The 14946-nt window shown below is 44.4% G+C and overlaps 1 protein-coding gene across 3 annotated transcripts in view; it reads right to left on the bottom strand.

The window, feature by feature from the left end:
• Positions 1 to 4443, bottom strand: part of MBOAT1 (membrane bound glycerophospholipid O-acyltransferase 1) — a 41726-nt gene extending 37283 nt beyond the window's left edge. For 2 of the 3 annotated variants that reach the window (XR_014170559.1, XM_081919264.1), the window contains exon 1: positions 4295 to 4443. Coding sequence is in view for 1 of the 3 variants with exons in the window: in XM_081919264.1 (XP_081775390.1) it covers positions 4295 to 4384 (90 nt within the window). In the remaining 2 variants the exon portion in view is untranslated. The remainder of the gene's footprint in view (positions 1 to 4294) is intronic. The other variant, XM_081919265.1, reaches the window with a different exon arrangement.
• Between the last annotated feature and the right edge of the window lie 10503 nt (positions 4444 to 14946).

The following is a 14946-nucleotide window of genomic DNA, read 5'->3' as shown; positions in this document are numbered from 1 at the left end:
TTACCCAATTCCTCAAACCCCCAAATCTTCCCTTCCCTCAGCTACATGCATATAGCTTCAACCTTCACTTAAGACAGGCAAACTAAACAACAAACAGAGATTCAGGTATATACGCACTCCCACCCCACCCCCGTGATTGTAAGATTGCATCATTATTATTTTCTTCCACACTAAGCGGATTGAACCAAATATCACACACAAATAATTTCTGTTTTCAGCTCCCTTTTTCTAATTAAGTTTAAAAAAGCAAGCAAACCTCAAACAGTAGACTCTGCAAGACTAAAACCAACTCATCCTTGTTCCAGAGAGTCCTTTTTTTTGTGCTGCTTTTAAAACCTAGTACAATAAATCCTTTGCTGCCTGGTTTATCTCTCAGCACAATCTGTAAGTGGAGCCCATTTTTTCCCCAGTTAGTGGAACAAATAGTATCACCACCACAAGCTTCCTCATTGCTGAGGGAATACAGAAAGGGCAGCAAGTTCATGGCTGCCTCAGAAAAATCTAACAAGGAAAGACCAATCACACTCGCTGCCAGGAAAAGAGCAAGCCTCCCACGAGCCTTGAAAGAAAATACATCACCACTGAGCTGCACATCCCATGTTATAGTTGTATTGCCCTCCCACCGCCACCCAAGTACATCTGGTACACGAGATTTTGTGCTACCACAATATGTTGTTCTTATTCATTTCAAAAGTTCCTATCCCAACTATCTCTGCAAAGAGACTCCAGGCGACTAACAAACAGTGAGAAAAACAGAACAAAACAAACAGAATCACCTAAAAATACTTCAATATATACATTCAACAGGATCCACTTAACAAATTCCAGCAGCACTGAAACAATATGGAACTAAGACAATAAAAAGTACACAACCAAAGGTCTTTTAAAAACTTCAAGTCTTCACCAACCGCCTGAAGCAGCATAGTGACAGAGCATTTCAATAAGGTGGGTGCTGCAAAAGGCCTCTTAGTTAATACCAGACTTTGCTGCTGTGGCAAAGAGATGTCCAGCAGGGCCCCCAATGATTACTGTCATGTAAAGGATGAACATAAGTTTAGTGGCCTAGATTAAACCCAATCGCTCTAAAAACTTGTATAACAATTCTGGGACAAATTGATCATGAGGGAGCCCAAAGTCAACAAACCAGCCTTGATATATAAAATACTCTTAAGATATTTAGTTCAATACTTGCAGCAATAAAAGGTTATTCTTCTCAAGACCTAACTTCTGTTGTGCCGTTGGATTGTGGAATACCTGCCACCGTGTTAGCCAAGGTGAAACTATTGTGCCACGCTCACTAGTATGGACTATAGCACTAATGAAGGTATCCATGCCTCCGTGGTAAACTTTTGAGCTGAGGAGCAGGAAATAGCATAGTTCAAGTGAGTCAGGCAGGTTCTCTAATCAAACCTACGGATATTTCTTTCTATAAGCACCACAAACTCTTCACTGCCGCAGGTTGCCTACCCATGTGTTAACACAATGACATAGACAAGTGGTTTGTTTGATTTACCAAGTGCAGAAACAACACAGTAAACAACCGTATCTCTATTACAGCGAATTTATCTTATTAGCTGAAATGTTTATAGCAAAGCAAACTGAATTAAGGCACGTGAAGGGCTTTGGGCACTCTATTGCCAAAGCCAGCTCAAAAGTTACAATTGCTGGGAGTAAGCCTAATTCAGTGGGGCTATGTCTGAGTGAATATAAATAAAATCAGACTCTAAAGCTGGCATCCTGCCTGGCAAGAGTATTAATGACTACTCACTATTTCAGATCTGAATTCCTGAAATTAGATTCCAGTTCCACAAATGTTAAGGTGGAGACTTTATTGTCTTTAAAAACAACAACAACAACCTGTAAGCAGGTAAAGATGAATTCAAGGAATGGACAAATAATAATAAAGACAAACAGAAACAAACTGATTCATGCACACACTCTGAAACTGTACTGTCAAAGTGTTGGTGCTGACCCTTAAAGCCCTAAACGGCCTCGGTCCAGTATATCTGAAGGAGCGTCTCCTCCCCCATCGTTCTGCCCGGACACTGAGGTCCAGCTCCGAGGGCCTTCTGGCGGTTCCCTCACTGCGAGAGGCCAAGTTACAGGGAACCAGGCAGAGGGCCTTCTCGGTAGTGGCGCCCGCCCTGTGGAACACCCTCCCACCAGATGTCAAAGCGATAAACATCTACCTGACATTCAGAAGACATCTGAAGGCAGCCCTGTTCAGGGAAGTTTTTAATATGTGACATTTCAGTGTATCTTTTATCTTTGTTGGAAGCCGCCCAGAGTGGCTGGGGAAACCCAACCAGATGGGCGGGGTACAAATAAATTATTATTATTATTATTATTATTATTATTATTATTATTAGTGTTTTCTCAATCCAAAAGCCACTTGCTCAGCTGTAGCACTTCCGGCTGTTTTCTACACAAATGCTTAAGTTTTTTTTTTGGGGGGGGGGGTTTAAACAGTTTGTGAACTGCAACTTTAAGGAGACCTTATATACAAAGGCAAAGTGCTTATGAACATCTACCTGGGAATAAACCCTCTTCCATAGCAGTGGGACTGATTTCAGTGCCAACCCAATATTTTGCTGCCTGAGGACATGATCCACCACCCCAAATGCCACTAACAGAAGCAACCCCAACTGGCAGTTCAGTCTTACTTCAACGTTGGTGACAGGACAGCACACTCTCCCACACCTAACTAGCAGGCAGGTTTGCACAGCTCTGTACTCCAACATCTTGCTTGCTGTCACCCACTCACTGCCCACCAACACCTGTGTCCTGAGGCAGCAGTCACGTTCTGCCTAACAGTAGGGATGACTCTGCTTAATAAGCACATCTTAATCAAGGATCCGCATGCACAATGGGAAGGAGGTGATTTTCAGGAATGAGAAGTGTCCCTGCAATGCATCTAAACCTTGACAGTGTTAAGTTGTGGGTGAACATATCAGACGACACAGCAATTCTTCAAACAGCTCTTGTTTATTCACAGGCCAGAACAGAACTGAACTGAAGGGTTCAGTCAGCCTGCTTATATAGAGCTCCAGTACAACGTAACTGTAACAATTTTCTAAAACTATCCAATCACTGAACGTCACTTTCGATCCCTTATTTGCATAACTATCTACAGTATCCCCCTGCTGGCCCAGGGTGAGAACTTCAGTACATAACACCTAGCATGTCCTCCTAACCCATAAGGTGACAGGTGATATTATGATTGTCAGCCTCATCTATGCACGTGGTGCTTCACAGAGCAACAAGACAAACATCTGGCCCAAGGAGCTCACCTTCTGAACATATAACAAAGGGAAGGGCGGGTTGTAGAAGCAGGGAAGGAAGGTGGCGTGATGTAAACATAAGAAGAAAGCATCTTCATTTCAAAGACGGGCTTAGTTTTAGTTGCCATGGGAAACCTTCCACAACAATACTTTCTTTTTTTGATTGCTACTTCCTGTTCATTTAGGCTGCTGCTTCCTGCGCATGTAAGCATCAACGGCACACTGCATCACTTGCACCTAGTGACTGAGATTAAGTACTAGTCAAACAACACACCCCATCATGCTTTCTTACACAGCCTACTAGTATCTGTCAAGTTTTTCCAACGGTGACCAATCTTTAATACCACATTAGGAAGAAAAAATATCACAAGAACAGGCAAGTCTCACAGGTCTCCTGACTTTAAGCTCCTGTTTTCTGGGAGAGGCATTTGACAAGTGGTACACCTAATGACAGAAAATTGGAAGAGTTTTTGCAAATCAACCAAACCCAACTCTTCCTGCTTTATCATTTCTGCCTGGGCGGGGCGGGGCGGGGGGAGTGTAAAAAAGCTAAGGTAAATCGGTGCCATAGATATGACTCACCTTAGGTTTACCTGTGATTCACTTTGGGGTCCCAACACATTCAATGAAACCCAATATCGCCATAAGGCACACCGATTGCTACCATGCAAATAAAGCCACAGTTCTGAAACCTGCGCGCTTCCAAGCTATTGCGGGTGCAATCCTACGCTGGCTTAGTTGGAAATAAACTCCGTTAAGCTCAGTAGGAGTAAACATGCACAAAGACTGGGCTTTGCGTTCTTTATCATTCTCCCACAGAAAATCATCCTTCGTAGACGGGGGGGGGGGGGGGGGACAGACGCGATCAATAGGGAGAGGGGAAAAAAGTCCTGTTCGGTCAATTTCTCTTTTGAATGAAAAACAACCACCCGGATTTCCACCACGTGCCACAATCCCCAAGAATCGCGAGCTGCTCCTTTGCCTGCTTGCAAACCTCTCCGAGTTCCCCTCACCTGGTCCAGCGGGATGCCCAGGAAGTCACTCAGCGGGTGCAAAAGGGTGGACCCCGTGGTCCTATAAGGGATCCGGGCCGCCTCTGCCATCGCGCATCCCGGCTCGCCTGCAGCCTCTTCCCTCCCTCCGGCGCCCCGCCTGCCCTCGCCCGCGGCACTGGCGCGCTGCGCTCCCTCCCTCCCCGGGCGCAGACACCCATCCCAGACACGTGCGCCGCGGGCCAATGCAGGCGCTTGGCGGCCAGGGACTCCGCCTCTCGCGCGGCCTCTTCCTCTTCTTCCCGGGCTGCCGCTCCTTCCCAGCCCCTCGAGCCCAGCCTTGCTCCTCGGGCCGCGCCCGGCTGGCTGGAGCTGGGCGGGCGCCGCCGCCTTTGCGCAGCACAAGGCGTTCCTCTTCTCTGTCCCTTGTCGGTCTCGCTGCGAGGCAGAACCTGTTTTGCTTGCCAGGGGCTGGTTTCGACGATGAATCCTTCGAGGGCTGCCCTCGAACTGTCAGTCAGCCCTCCAGATCCGTCTCAGGCGGCTTGGTGGCGCTTTGGCACTCTTCGCATGCTCGAAAGCAACCTCCTCCTCCTCCCTTTGGTTTTGGAGGAGCCCTGCTGGACCAGACTAAAAGCCCGTTGAGGCCAGCATCCTTTTGCCGTGGTGGCCAAGCAGGTGCCTATGGGATGCCATGGGCGTAGCCGGGGGGGGGGGGTTGGGGGACAGTTGTCCCCCCTTAAGTAAATTAATAAAAATAGGTTCTGCTCCCAATAACATAAAGCCTGACACACACACCCCAATATAAATCCAGGCTATGCCCCTGTGTGATGCTCACAAGCAGGGAATTTACTCAGTAACTTTCTCCAGACTTGGGAGTCTCCCAGTATGCAGAGGCATACTGCCTCCAGCAGTAGAACTAGAATATAGCCATGGTGGCTAGTACCATTGACAGTTTAATCCTCCATAACAACTATCACAATTTACTATTTATACCCCACCCATCTGGCTGGGTTTCCCCAGCTACTCTGTGTGGCTTCCAACAAAATATTCAAAATACAATAAATCATATTCAAACATTAAAAACTTCCCTAAACAGGACTGTCATTAATTTGTCTAACTTTTTTAAGGCCATCCAAGTCGATGGCCATAACTACAATAGTATTGCATTGTTGGAAGGGTCATCTTGAGGGTCATCTAGTCCATTGTTTCCCAACATTGGTCTCCAGCTGTTTTTGGACTACAACTCCCATCATCCCTAGCTAGCAAGACCAGTGGTCAGGGATGATGGGAATTGTGCTCCAAAAACAGCTGGAGACCCAGGGTTGGGAAACACTGATCTAGTCCAACCCCCTGCAATGCAGGAATCTCAACTAAAGCATCCATGACAGATGGCCATTGAAACTTCTGCTTAAAAACAAATTCCATAGTTTTAACTATGCACTATGTGAAGAAGTACTGAATTTTCCAACATTCACGTTCATTGGAAGGCCCTGAGTTTTCGTTTTATGAGAGAGAGAGAAAAGAAAAACTTTTCCTTATTCCTAACTCTGCACCCCACATTTAAATCTCTACACTTCTGTCATGCCCTCCCCCTTACTTGCTTTCTTTTCTTAATTAAAATCCTCAAATTTTGTAACCTTTCCTGTTGGAGGATGTTTCTTCATACAGTTATTTCCTCATAGTTGTTATTTTCAGTCTGCGTGTCTGTGAATAAGTTGCAGAGTTAAGGTTTGGCAAGGCTTGGGTCCAAGTCAAACCTTAGTTCTCATCCCTCGTGCATCAAATAATAGTAAACAGGATCTCTGAGCATGTGCAAAGTATTTCTGTCTCTCCACTAAACAGCCACACTGCTGGGATCTCTCCCACTACCCACTCAACTAAGAATGGAGACTGGGCTTCTAGACACTTGAACTTCAGCCCCTTTTATTGCGGGCTTTGAAATTTTATTTTAAAGGTTAAAGTGGCAACTGCAAGAGAAGGCTGCCTCCCAGTTCTGTCACTTTCCCTGTTAGGCTTCTCATCTCACTCCAGTTCTGTACAAAGCAGAATTGTAATTTAATTTAATGCCAGCTTTTGCTGGAAGCTGTCAGGCAGAATAATTCTGTCCCACCCCCCTCAGGATGATTCCAGTTTGCAAAATCTGAAGGCAGAAAGGGTTCTATTGACAACAACGTTGACAGGGTGCCCAGTGACATGCCCTCTTGACTCCTGCCCTTTGTAGCTGACCAAAGCTAGCTAGGGTTTCTCAGCCTATCTCAGCTTCATAGAATATAGTGGAAGTTCATATTACACACAAAAAAACAGTTTCGTTAGGTTCAAGGCAGCATACAATACAAGTTCTGCCTTGATGCCAAGTCAATTCAGTAAGGAAGTGGAGTGGGATTTCTTGCAGATGCAAACCTGGAGGCTAAGCATGTTTGATTACTTAACATACTCTAAATAATGCTATTTTTTTTTTGTTTATTCCTCAAGTTGTACTGTTACCATTTTTTTATTATTGCAAAACTGTTTTCTTAAAACAAATTATTTGCTTGGTATAGTTACTATTACAAATATAAGGTAAACTGAGCCTCTTGGGCTTGCCGACTGGAAGGTCGGCATTTCGAATCCCCGCAACGGGGTGAGCTCCCATTGCTCTGTCCCAGCTTCTGCCAACCTAGTAATTCAAAAGCACACCAGTGCAAGTAGATAACTAGGTACTTAAATAGGTACTTACGGTAACCGTCCAGGGGTCCTTTACCTTATTACAAATATATATAAACTTTTTGTTCCTTCAATTAGTATACATTTCCTTCTTTGTATATGTTTTCTCTTATTTAATTTGCTTCTTAATTTTCGATGGCATGCTGCCATAGATGTAATTTCATTGACCCATAAAAAATTGTTTGTTTTCAAAAGAGTGCATTTTTGAATGCATATTCCAGTGTGGATTGGCCAATAGGAAACATGGCTTTGGGGCTAAAAAAAAGTTACTTATCCCACATGTCAAAGCCATCCTTCAGATTGCATCTGAAAATACACTGTAAGTCTGTGCAAATCTTTCAGCAAAGGCAAAATATATTCATTATGGCACAAGCCTGTTAATAAGCAGGCCGCTGAACCATCCGGAACTTTCTGAATGGCTTTCAAACATGGCCTGTTTACAATAATTAGCCTGTACATTGTCCAAGTGTATATAACTAGTGAGACAAAATAAAAAAAAATCCTTCCATTAGCACTTTAGAGACCAACTAAGTTGGTTATTGGTATGAGCTTTCTTTAAAGTAACTAGTGAGGTCATTCTTCTGAAGAAGGAGACCAGGCCAGCTCCTACACCAAACAAATCAGACTTGGTGGAAAGTGATTTGTGCCATGGATGGCACTTGTGAAAGGATGGATCTAAAATGGGGGTAGCCAAGGTGGTACCCTCTAGGTGTTGCAGGATACGTAAGTCCTATCAGGCCAGCCAGTCTGCTCTATGGTCAGGGAGGATGAAAGCTGGAGTTTGGTGCCATTTGGAGAGAGTCCTGTGTCTACCTGTGACCAAAGAGTATACCCATGCTGTGAACCTGATCCTTACAGGGCAGGACAACCTCTGTTACTGCTGTCATCAGTTTACCTGGATTAAGCTTTGTGGTATTAACTTTCATCCATCCTCATTATGGGCTCCAGCACTTGTTAGTACTTGTTCATTTGGATCCAGTGAAAAGCAGAAACAGCCTGCATACACACTATACTTTTAAAGCACATTTCCTTCCTCAAAGAATTCTGGACACTGTAGTTTGTTAAGGTTGGTGGGGAGTATAACTCTTGAGAGCTTGAATGGGTAAACTCTTGAGGGGTGCACTACAGTCTGCAGAATAACTTGAGGCAGTGGGGGAGGGGCACACACATGCACACACGCTTTATGGTGTGTACAAAGCCTTGGAGTTCAAAGTCACATTACCTTATACCTCTGGAGTCCTCCAATATATACATAAATGCATGCACTCAGGCTGCTTAAAAAAGCAAAGCAAAGCAAAAGAGAATACAAAAACAAGTGGGACTCTGTAACAAAATGTTGCAGTGTTAAGTTCTTCCATTCAGATCAGAATTCCATTCTCTCCTTGCTTCTTATTTTCCCTGCCCCAACTGCCAGTCGGCATTCCAAATTATCACGTATCAACCCAAGCTACGTGAAGTGATTTGCAGGTGTTTTCACCTGACAACTGTAAAGTGTGTGCCCTAGGCCTTTGAATGTTTTTCTAAAGGTGTTCTGAGCAATTTACTTCTGAAAGAGCAATTGCTTTTTGAAATGTATCTGATTGTATTCTAAAGCAATAACGATTGACTCAATTGCACTTTTAGAAATTGCAAAAGGTCCTTTACACAGGTGTGTGTTGTGTTGCATGTCTCTCTGTGTGCGTCTATCTCTCTTTTAGGGGGAATCACCTGTGAAGCTATGACCCCTGCTGGTGGATGTGTAGAACATCTATGCGTTTGTTTCAAAATGTAAAATGGAAACTATCAATGTGCCCTAAGTGGATTGAGAGATGACTGCTTCTTGAATAGGGTAGTTGTTACATTTTAAGACAAATGGCCAAACAACTGCTTTCCCTCCCACATCACTGAACTTCTTTTAAATTTTACACACACAAATATGAGTACAGTGGTACCTCGGGTTAAGTGCTTAATTCGTTCCGGAGGTCCGTTCTTAACCTGAAACTGTTCTTAACCTGAAGCACCACTTTAGCTAATGGGGCCTCCCACTGCCGCCGCACCACTGGAACACGATTTCTGTTCTCATCCTGAAGCAAAGTTCTTAACTCGAGGTACTATTTCTGGGTTAGCGGAGTCTGTAACCTAAAGCATCTGTAACCTGAAGCGTATGTAAGCCAAGGTACCACTGTACTAGTTTACAGCACTATTTAACTTTTTTTGGAGAAAAATAAACTAATCTACCAGTGAAGGCAACTGTCCTTTTCATCAAATTAATCACTACACTTCCTCCAGTTTTGCACACTCAAACCACACCAATCAAAGATGATTCTTTAGGACAGGAATGGTTAAAATCATTTTGTCTGAGGGCCACATTGACCAATGGTCCATCTTCCAGGGGCCGCATGTAAAAGTAGAACATGGCCTAATAGTAGAAGAGGACACCGCCAGCCATTAATGTTTTTAAAAAGGAAACATTTGGGTGGGGTGCCACAAAGCACTTTGGGCTGCACATAATCACATCTGGGGAATTGTGGAAATGGTGGTGGGGGGGAGAGAAATTACTTGTTTTATAATGGGCAAACTTTGGGGGGCTTTGAGGTAGCACAAAAACTTTAGACATCACAGTATTACAGCAGGGAACCTATAAAGCGGTTGGTAACCTAGTGTAAGCGTAGACAGGCAGAAAGACAGACAGACGGACAGACAGACAGAAAGACAGACAGAGCTCTCTCTCTCTCTCTCACACACACACACACAGAGGCAAAAAAGGTTTTTGGCATCTTGACATCCCATATGGAGACAGAAGCAGTCAGCACAAAATTACATTTATTCCTCCCCCGCTGAACACTTGTAAAGACACATGAGGGAGTGTTTTAAGGCATCACAAATTCTTGGGGTGGGGGCTGCATGAAGTTCTGGGGCCACAGGTTAGCCACCTCTCCTCTAGAAGCATCTTGCATTTCTGGAAGCAGTTTCCTGGGTTGTTTTTCCCCCCAGCCCCTTTGCTGTAACGGAGCACTTGTTTTAAAAAGTTTCATAGGTCTTTTTTGTTATCTTTTGCATTGGGGCAGGAGAGCTGCTCACCGAAATTTGTTTCTTTGCTTTATCTTATATTTGAAAAAGGCCACTCTTTCCTCCCCTGTGTGCCATTCACTACGACAGAACTTTTAAGATTCCCCCCCCCTTCTGTAGTGTCAATAACAAAGCAATATGGGCACTTTTTTTAAAAAAGCAAGAGGATTGTATAAACATGAATGTGGAATGACAATCAGAAGAACTTTTACAGCCTCTGTTTTGTAACCATGGGGTTATCACCGTGTGAAACTGATAATGAACTGGATCTGTGCGTTTTTGTTTTGTTTTTTAGCTTGTCTTTGCTGTGTGTTGGGCAAAGACTAGCGAGACCAGGATTTAAATCCACACTCAGCTATTAAGCTACGTGGGTGACTTAGGAATGGTTGGAATTGTTTATCCTAGTCTACCTCACAGGGTTATTGTGAAGATAAATGGGGTTGTGGAAGAGAACCACATACATTGCCAAATGCTCCTTAGTACCTATCATCTGAGTTGTAGCATCCTTGTGTGGGGTTTGTATATGGGTAGTGGTGTACTGGGGCTTGCGACATATCCCATGATGTATCATGGTCATTGTATTCCTTTGCAAAGCCTTCCATCGTTTAGGGTATCTTAGGGACCTCTTGAACCCTTTCATCCCAGTGCAATCATTGAGATCATCTGCAGCAGTTGGGCATACCCTGAGTTGGTGAGACTCATCTGACAGTAACAAGAAATTGAGCCTTCAGTGTCATCGGCCCGGTCAGTGGTTTGTGGTGAAATTTTTGTAGGGGAACAGATAGGGCCAGAGGCTCCCGCTTATGAGGGCAATGTTGTACATCTGAGCATTGCGCCTTCCTCCCTAAGGTGGGCAGAAGCTTCCTAGGCTTTGGGAAGGAGTCGCCAGGGGAACATTTAGGGGACTAGGATAGCCCCCCTAGTCCATTGTCTGCAGACCACTGGCCCCAGTCCCAATAGAGATTTAGCAGCACCTTCTGTGTTAACCTTTGAACACGTGCTGAAAACTTTGCTGCTAAGCTTATGCAGGCAAATAAGAAAACATCTTTCTGTAACAGTTGATGATCTCTAATTTAAGTTGGACTTTGATGTCTTCTGTGATATAGCCATATACAGTGCTTTTCGGGGGGGGGGCGCAGGGGTATGTATACCCCTAAACTTTTGGTGAATCTTTGTACTTTTGTCCATTTACTGTATTTATTTCCTCATTTTGAACTATAAAATGGTGGTTTTCTTGAGTCAAAATGAGAGTACCTCTAAACATATATAAATCTGTTTATAAATAAATGCTGATACAGGTACCACAGAGCAGCTATTCCCCCCCCATTCCTCTCTGTTGAACAAAATGGGAAGGAATTTCCCTCTGCTGGTTCTGATGTCAGTGTAAAGTTGCACCATCAACAGGGTGTGGCCTGAGTGAGGACAGGGCATTAAATGTGTCCTATGCTGGGACCCTCGGGATGTGGGTGGCGCTGTGGGTTAAGCCACAGAGCCTAGGACTTGCCAATCAGAAGGTCGGCAGTTCAAATCCCCGTGATGGGGTGAGCTCCCGTTCCTCGGTCCCTGCTCCTGCCAACCTAGCAGTTTGAAAGCACGTCAAAGTTTACTGGCAGGAAGGTAAACGGCATTTCCGTGCGCTGGTCTGGTTCGCCAGAAGCAGCTTAGTCATGCTGGCCACATGACCCGGAAGCTGTACGCTGGCTCCCTCGGCCAATAAAGTGAGATGAGCGCCGCAACCCCAGAGTCGGTCACGACTGGACCTAATAGTCAGGGGTCCCTTTACTTTACCTTTATGCTGGGACCCCACCCTCTGGTTTACAATGCCATCCTGCTAGTGAATTTTCAGCAATTCAGCTGCTGTATGGGTAGAGTGTTGTGTAGGCATACCTAGGAAACTGAATCCCATGTAGTACAGCAGTGGTATTTCTGCCACAGCCAATAGGCAAAGGTGAAGGTAAAGGATGCCTGGATGGTTAAGTCCATTTAAAGGTGACTATGGGGTGTGGCGCTCATCTCGCTTTCAGACTGAGGGAGCCGGTGTTTGTCCACAGATAGCTTTCCAGGTCATGTGACCAGCATGACTAAAATGGTTCTAGTGCAGTGGGACACCGTGACGAGTGCCAGAGTACATGGAAAAGAGGTTTACCTTCCCGCTGCCTATTTACCTATTTGCACTGGTGTGCTTTCAAACTGTTAGGTTGGCAGAAGCTGGGACAGAGCAACGGGAGCTCCCTCCCGGATTTGAACCACCAACCTTCTGATCAGCAAGCCCAAGAGGCTCAGTGGTTTAGACCACGGCGCCACCCGCATCCCTTGCCGCAGCCAATAGTGCATATCTTCAATATAGGAACACAGCCTTATTTGTAAGTCAATGTGGTTTCCTAATTAGATTTGAACAACTGTTTATGAACCAAAAAGAGGCATCAATGGGAAATTTGATTTAGCTCAATAATTTAAATAGGCCTTTGTTTCCTCGCTGATTTCAGTTGTCTTGATTTAAATCAACCCACTTTGCTTTCGGTATGTATTGTTTTCAGTTTCTTATAAGCTACACTGGAGAAGTTAAGTCAAAAAGTAAATGACCAATATTTCAATTAAATAAATGTGGCAAACTTGTCAATTTCAGGAAATACGCCCAAAGTTGCACAAGCGGAATCTATTTGCAAAAGCTAAAGAAATAGTTAGCTGATAAAAGTCTTACCAGAAACAGAAAGCCAGTGCTTAACAGGAAGTCAATAGCCCTTCCACTTTCAAGGAGAAAAGAGTAAAAATTGAAAGGGAATAACCCACTTTTATAGTAACAGATGGACTAGTGCCTTTGCCAAAAGTAGGATTGAGGGGTTTTTTCTTAATCCCAGTTTAATTTGCTACATACATTCCAGTTAACCTATATTCCATTTGTTAGATAGGAAGCTGCAAATTTGCTTTAGTGACATCCTATACACAGTTTCTTTCTGCAGAAACTAGCAAAAAGGAGAATTCAAAATGAGCTCTATTATTTATTTCATATGTTCAATGCCTTATAGAAAAATCTTAAGGTGATTTACAGTAAAAAAAAGAAAGAAAGATACAGTGTAGATATCAAAAATTACAAAAGGAAATTAAGATTACAACAAGGCCTTATGGAACAATAAAAACAAACCCCAGCCTCCCCAACACTTCAGTATAATCGCCATTAATCATTCTGGCTGCTTCTGTTCTTGATAGATAATATCTTGAGGAAATGCTGTTGACCGGTGCTCTTAAAATACGGTACATTATTTGCTGCTTTAAAAGACATTGTTTAGGCTACAAATGTGCTATGGATATACATCACACACAATGCCTGAAGAAGAGTTCTGTGAAATTCTCTAAGGTTTTCTTAAGATTATTATTTATCAAATACCTCAATGTACATCTTACAAAGAAACATAAGTAAACAAGGCAGGTCACAAGGAGCTTACAGTGTGAGAGCCAGTGTGGTGTAGTGGTTAAGAGTGGTAGTCTCGTAATCTGGAGGATCGGGTTCGCGTCTCCGCTCCTTCACATGCAGCTGCTGGGTGACCTTGGGCTAGTCACACTTCTCTGAAGTCTCTCAGCCCCACTCACCTCACAGAGTGTTTGTTGTGGGGGAGGAAGGGAAAGGAGAATGTTAGCCGCTTTGAGACTCCTTAAAGGGAGTGAAAGGCGGGATATCAAATCCAAACTCTTCTATCTTCTTCTTCTAAATGAGAATCATGGAAGTAATAACAGAGGGAATAAAAGGCCACAAATTCCCAAAAGAAGGGAAGACTGGAAGCTGAGTAAAAGGTAGCATAGAATTAATGTGACAAACAAAATTACACTTATTTGAGCTAAGTGTGAGTGGTAGAGCAACATATGGTGAGCAGGCATCTACTTGTACAACAGGGCTTCCTCTTCTTTTCCTACCTCCTTCAGCCTCCCATGTGCCCCCTAAATCAGCCCTAGGGGGTTGAGGAACCCTCCAGAGCAGACTTTCTGGGCATGTCAGGGGCCCCACTGCACACATGGATTTAGGAAGAAAGGGTGCTTCTTTATGCTGAGTCAGACCATTGGTCCACCTAGCTCACTAATGCCCACCTTCATTGGTTGCAGCTTTCCAGGATTTTAGACCAAAGACTCTTCAAGCCCTACCCAGAAATGCCAGGGATTAAATCTGGGACCTGAACACATAGCAGATGGTCTATTATCCCTGAGTCATGGCATTCCCCTTTTCCACTGAGCAACACTGGATGTTGACCTATGGCTTTGATCAAATGTTTTGAAGAGATCTGAAGGCTGAGAGAGAGAGAGATTGAAATAATGAAGACTTTTATCCAAGGGGCAGAGAGGAAGAGGTGCATTTTCATATTGTACAGGGAGAAGCTGTGATCTGGTGGCAGGTTGGGTGGGAGAAGCAGAGGCAGAGAGGCGGGGGAGAGGGAAAAATCAAAGCCAGAGTTTCATGGCTGGTCAAAAGGAGGGGTGGCAATGCTGTCATTTCATAAGGTAAAGGTAACCATTAGGTCCAGTCGTGGCCGACTCTGGGGTTGCGGCGCTCATCTTGCTTTATTGGCCGAGGGAGCTGGTGTACAGCTTCCGGGTCATGTGGCCAGCATGACTAAGCCGCTTCTGGCAAACCAGAGCAGCGCACGGAAGCGCTGTTTACCTTCCCGCTGGAGCGGTACCTATTTATCTACTTGCACTTTGAGTTGCTTTTGAGCTGCTAGGTTGGCAGGAGCAGGGACCAACCAACGGGAGCTCACCCTGTCACGGGGATTTGAACCGCCGACTTTCTGATCGGCAAGTCCTAGGCTCTGTGGTTTAACCCACAGCGCCATCCGCGTCCCTCATTTCTCTCTCATTTTGTCTAATGAAGGAGAGAACAATTGCTTAGGAAAGATATGTAGTTCAGTTTCAGACATGCAAGTTAGGATAGT

The sequence above is a fragment of the Podarcis melisellensis genome (genome assembly GCF_964234715.1).
Source record: "Podarcis melisellensis genome assembly, chromosome: 7".
NCBI classification, from domain to species: domain Eukaryota; kingdom Metazoa; phylum Chordata; class Lepidosauria; order Squamata; family Lacertidae; genus Podarcis; species Podarcis melisellensis.
This window is presented reverse-complemented; position numbering and strand designations above follow the sequence as displayed.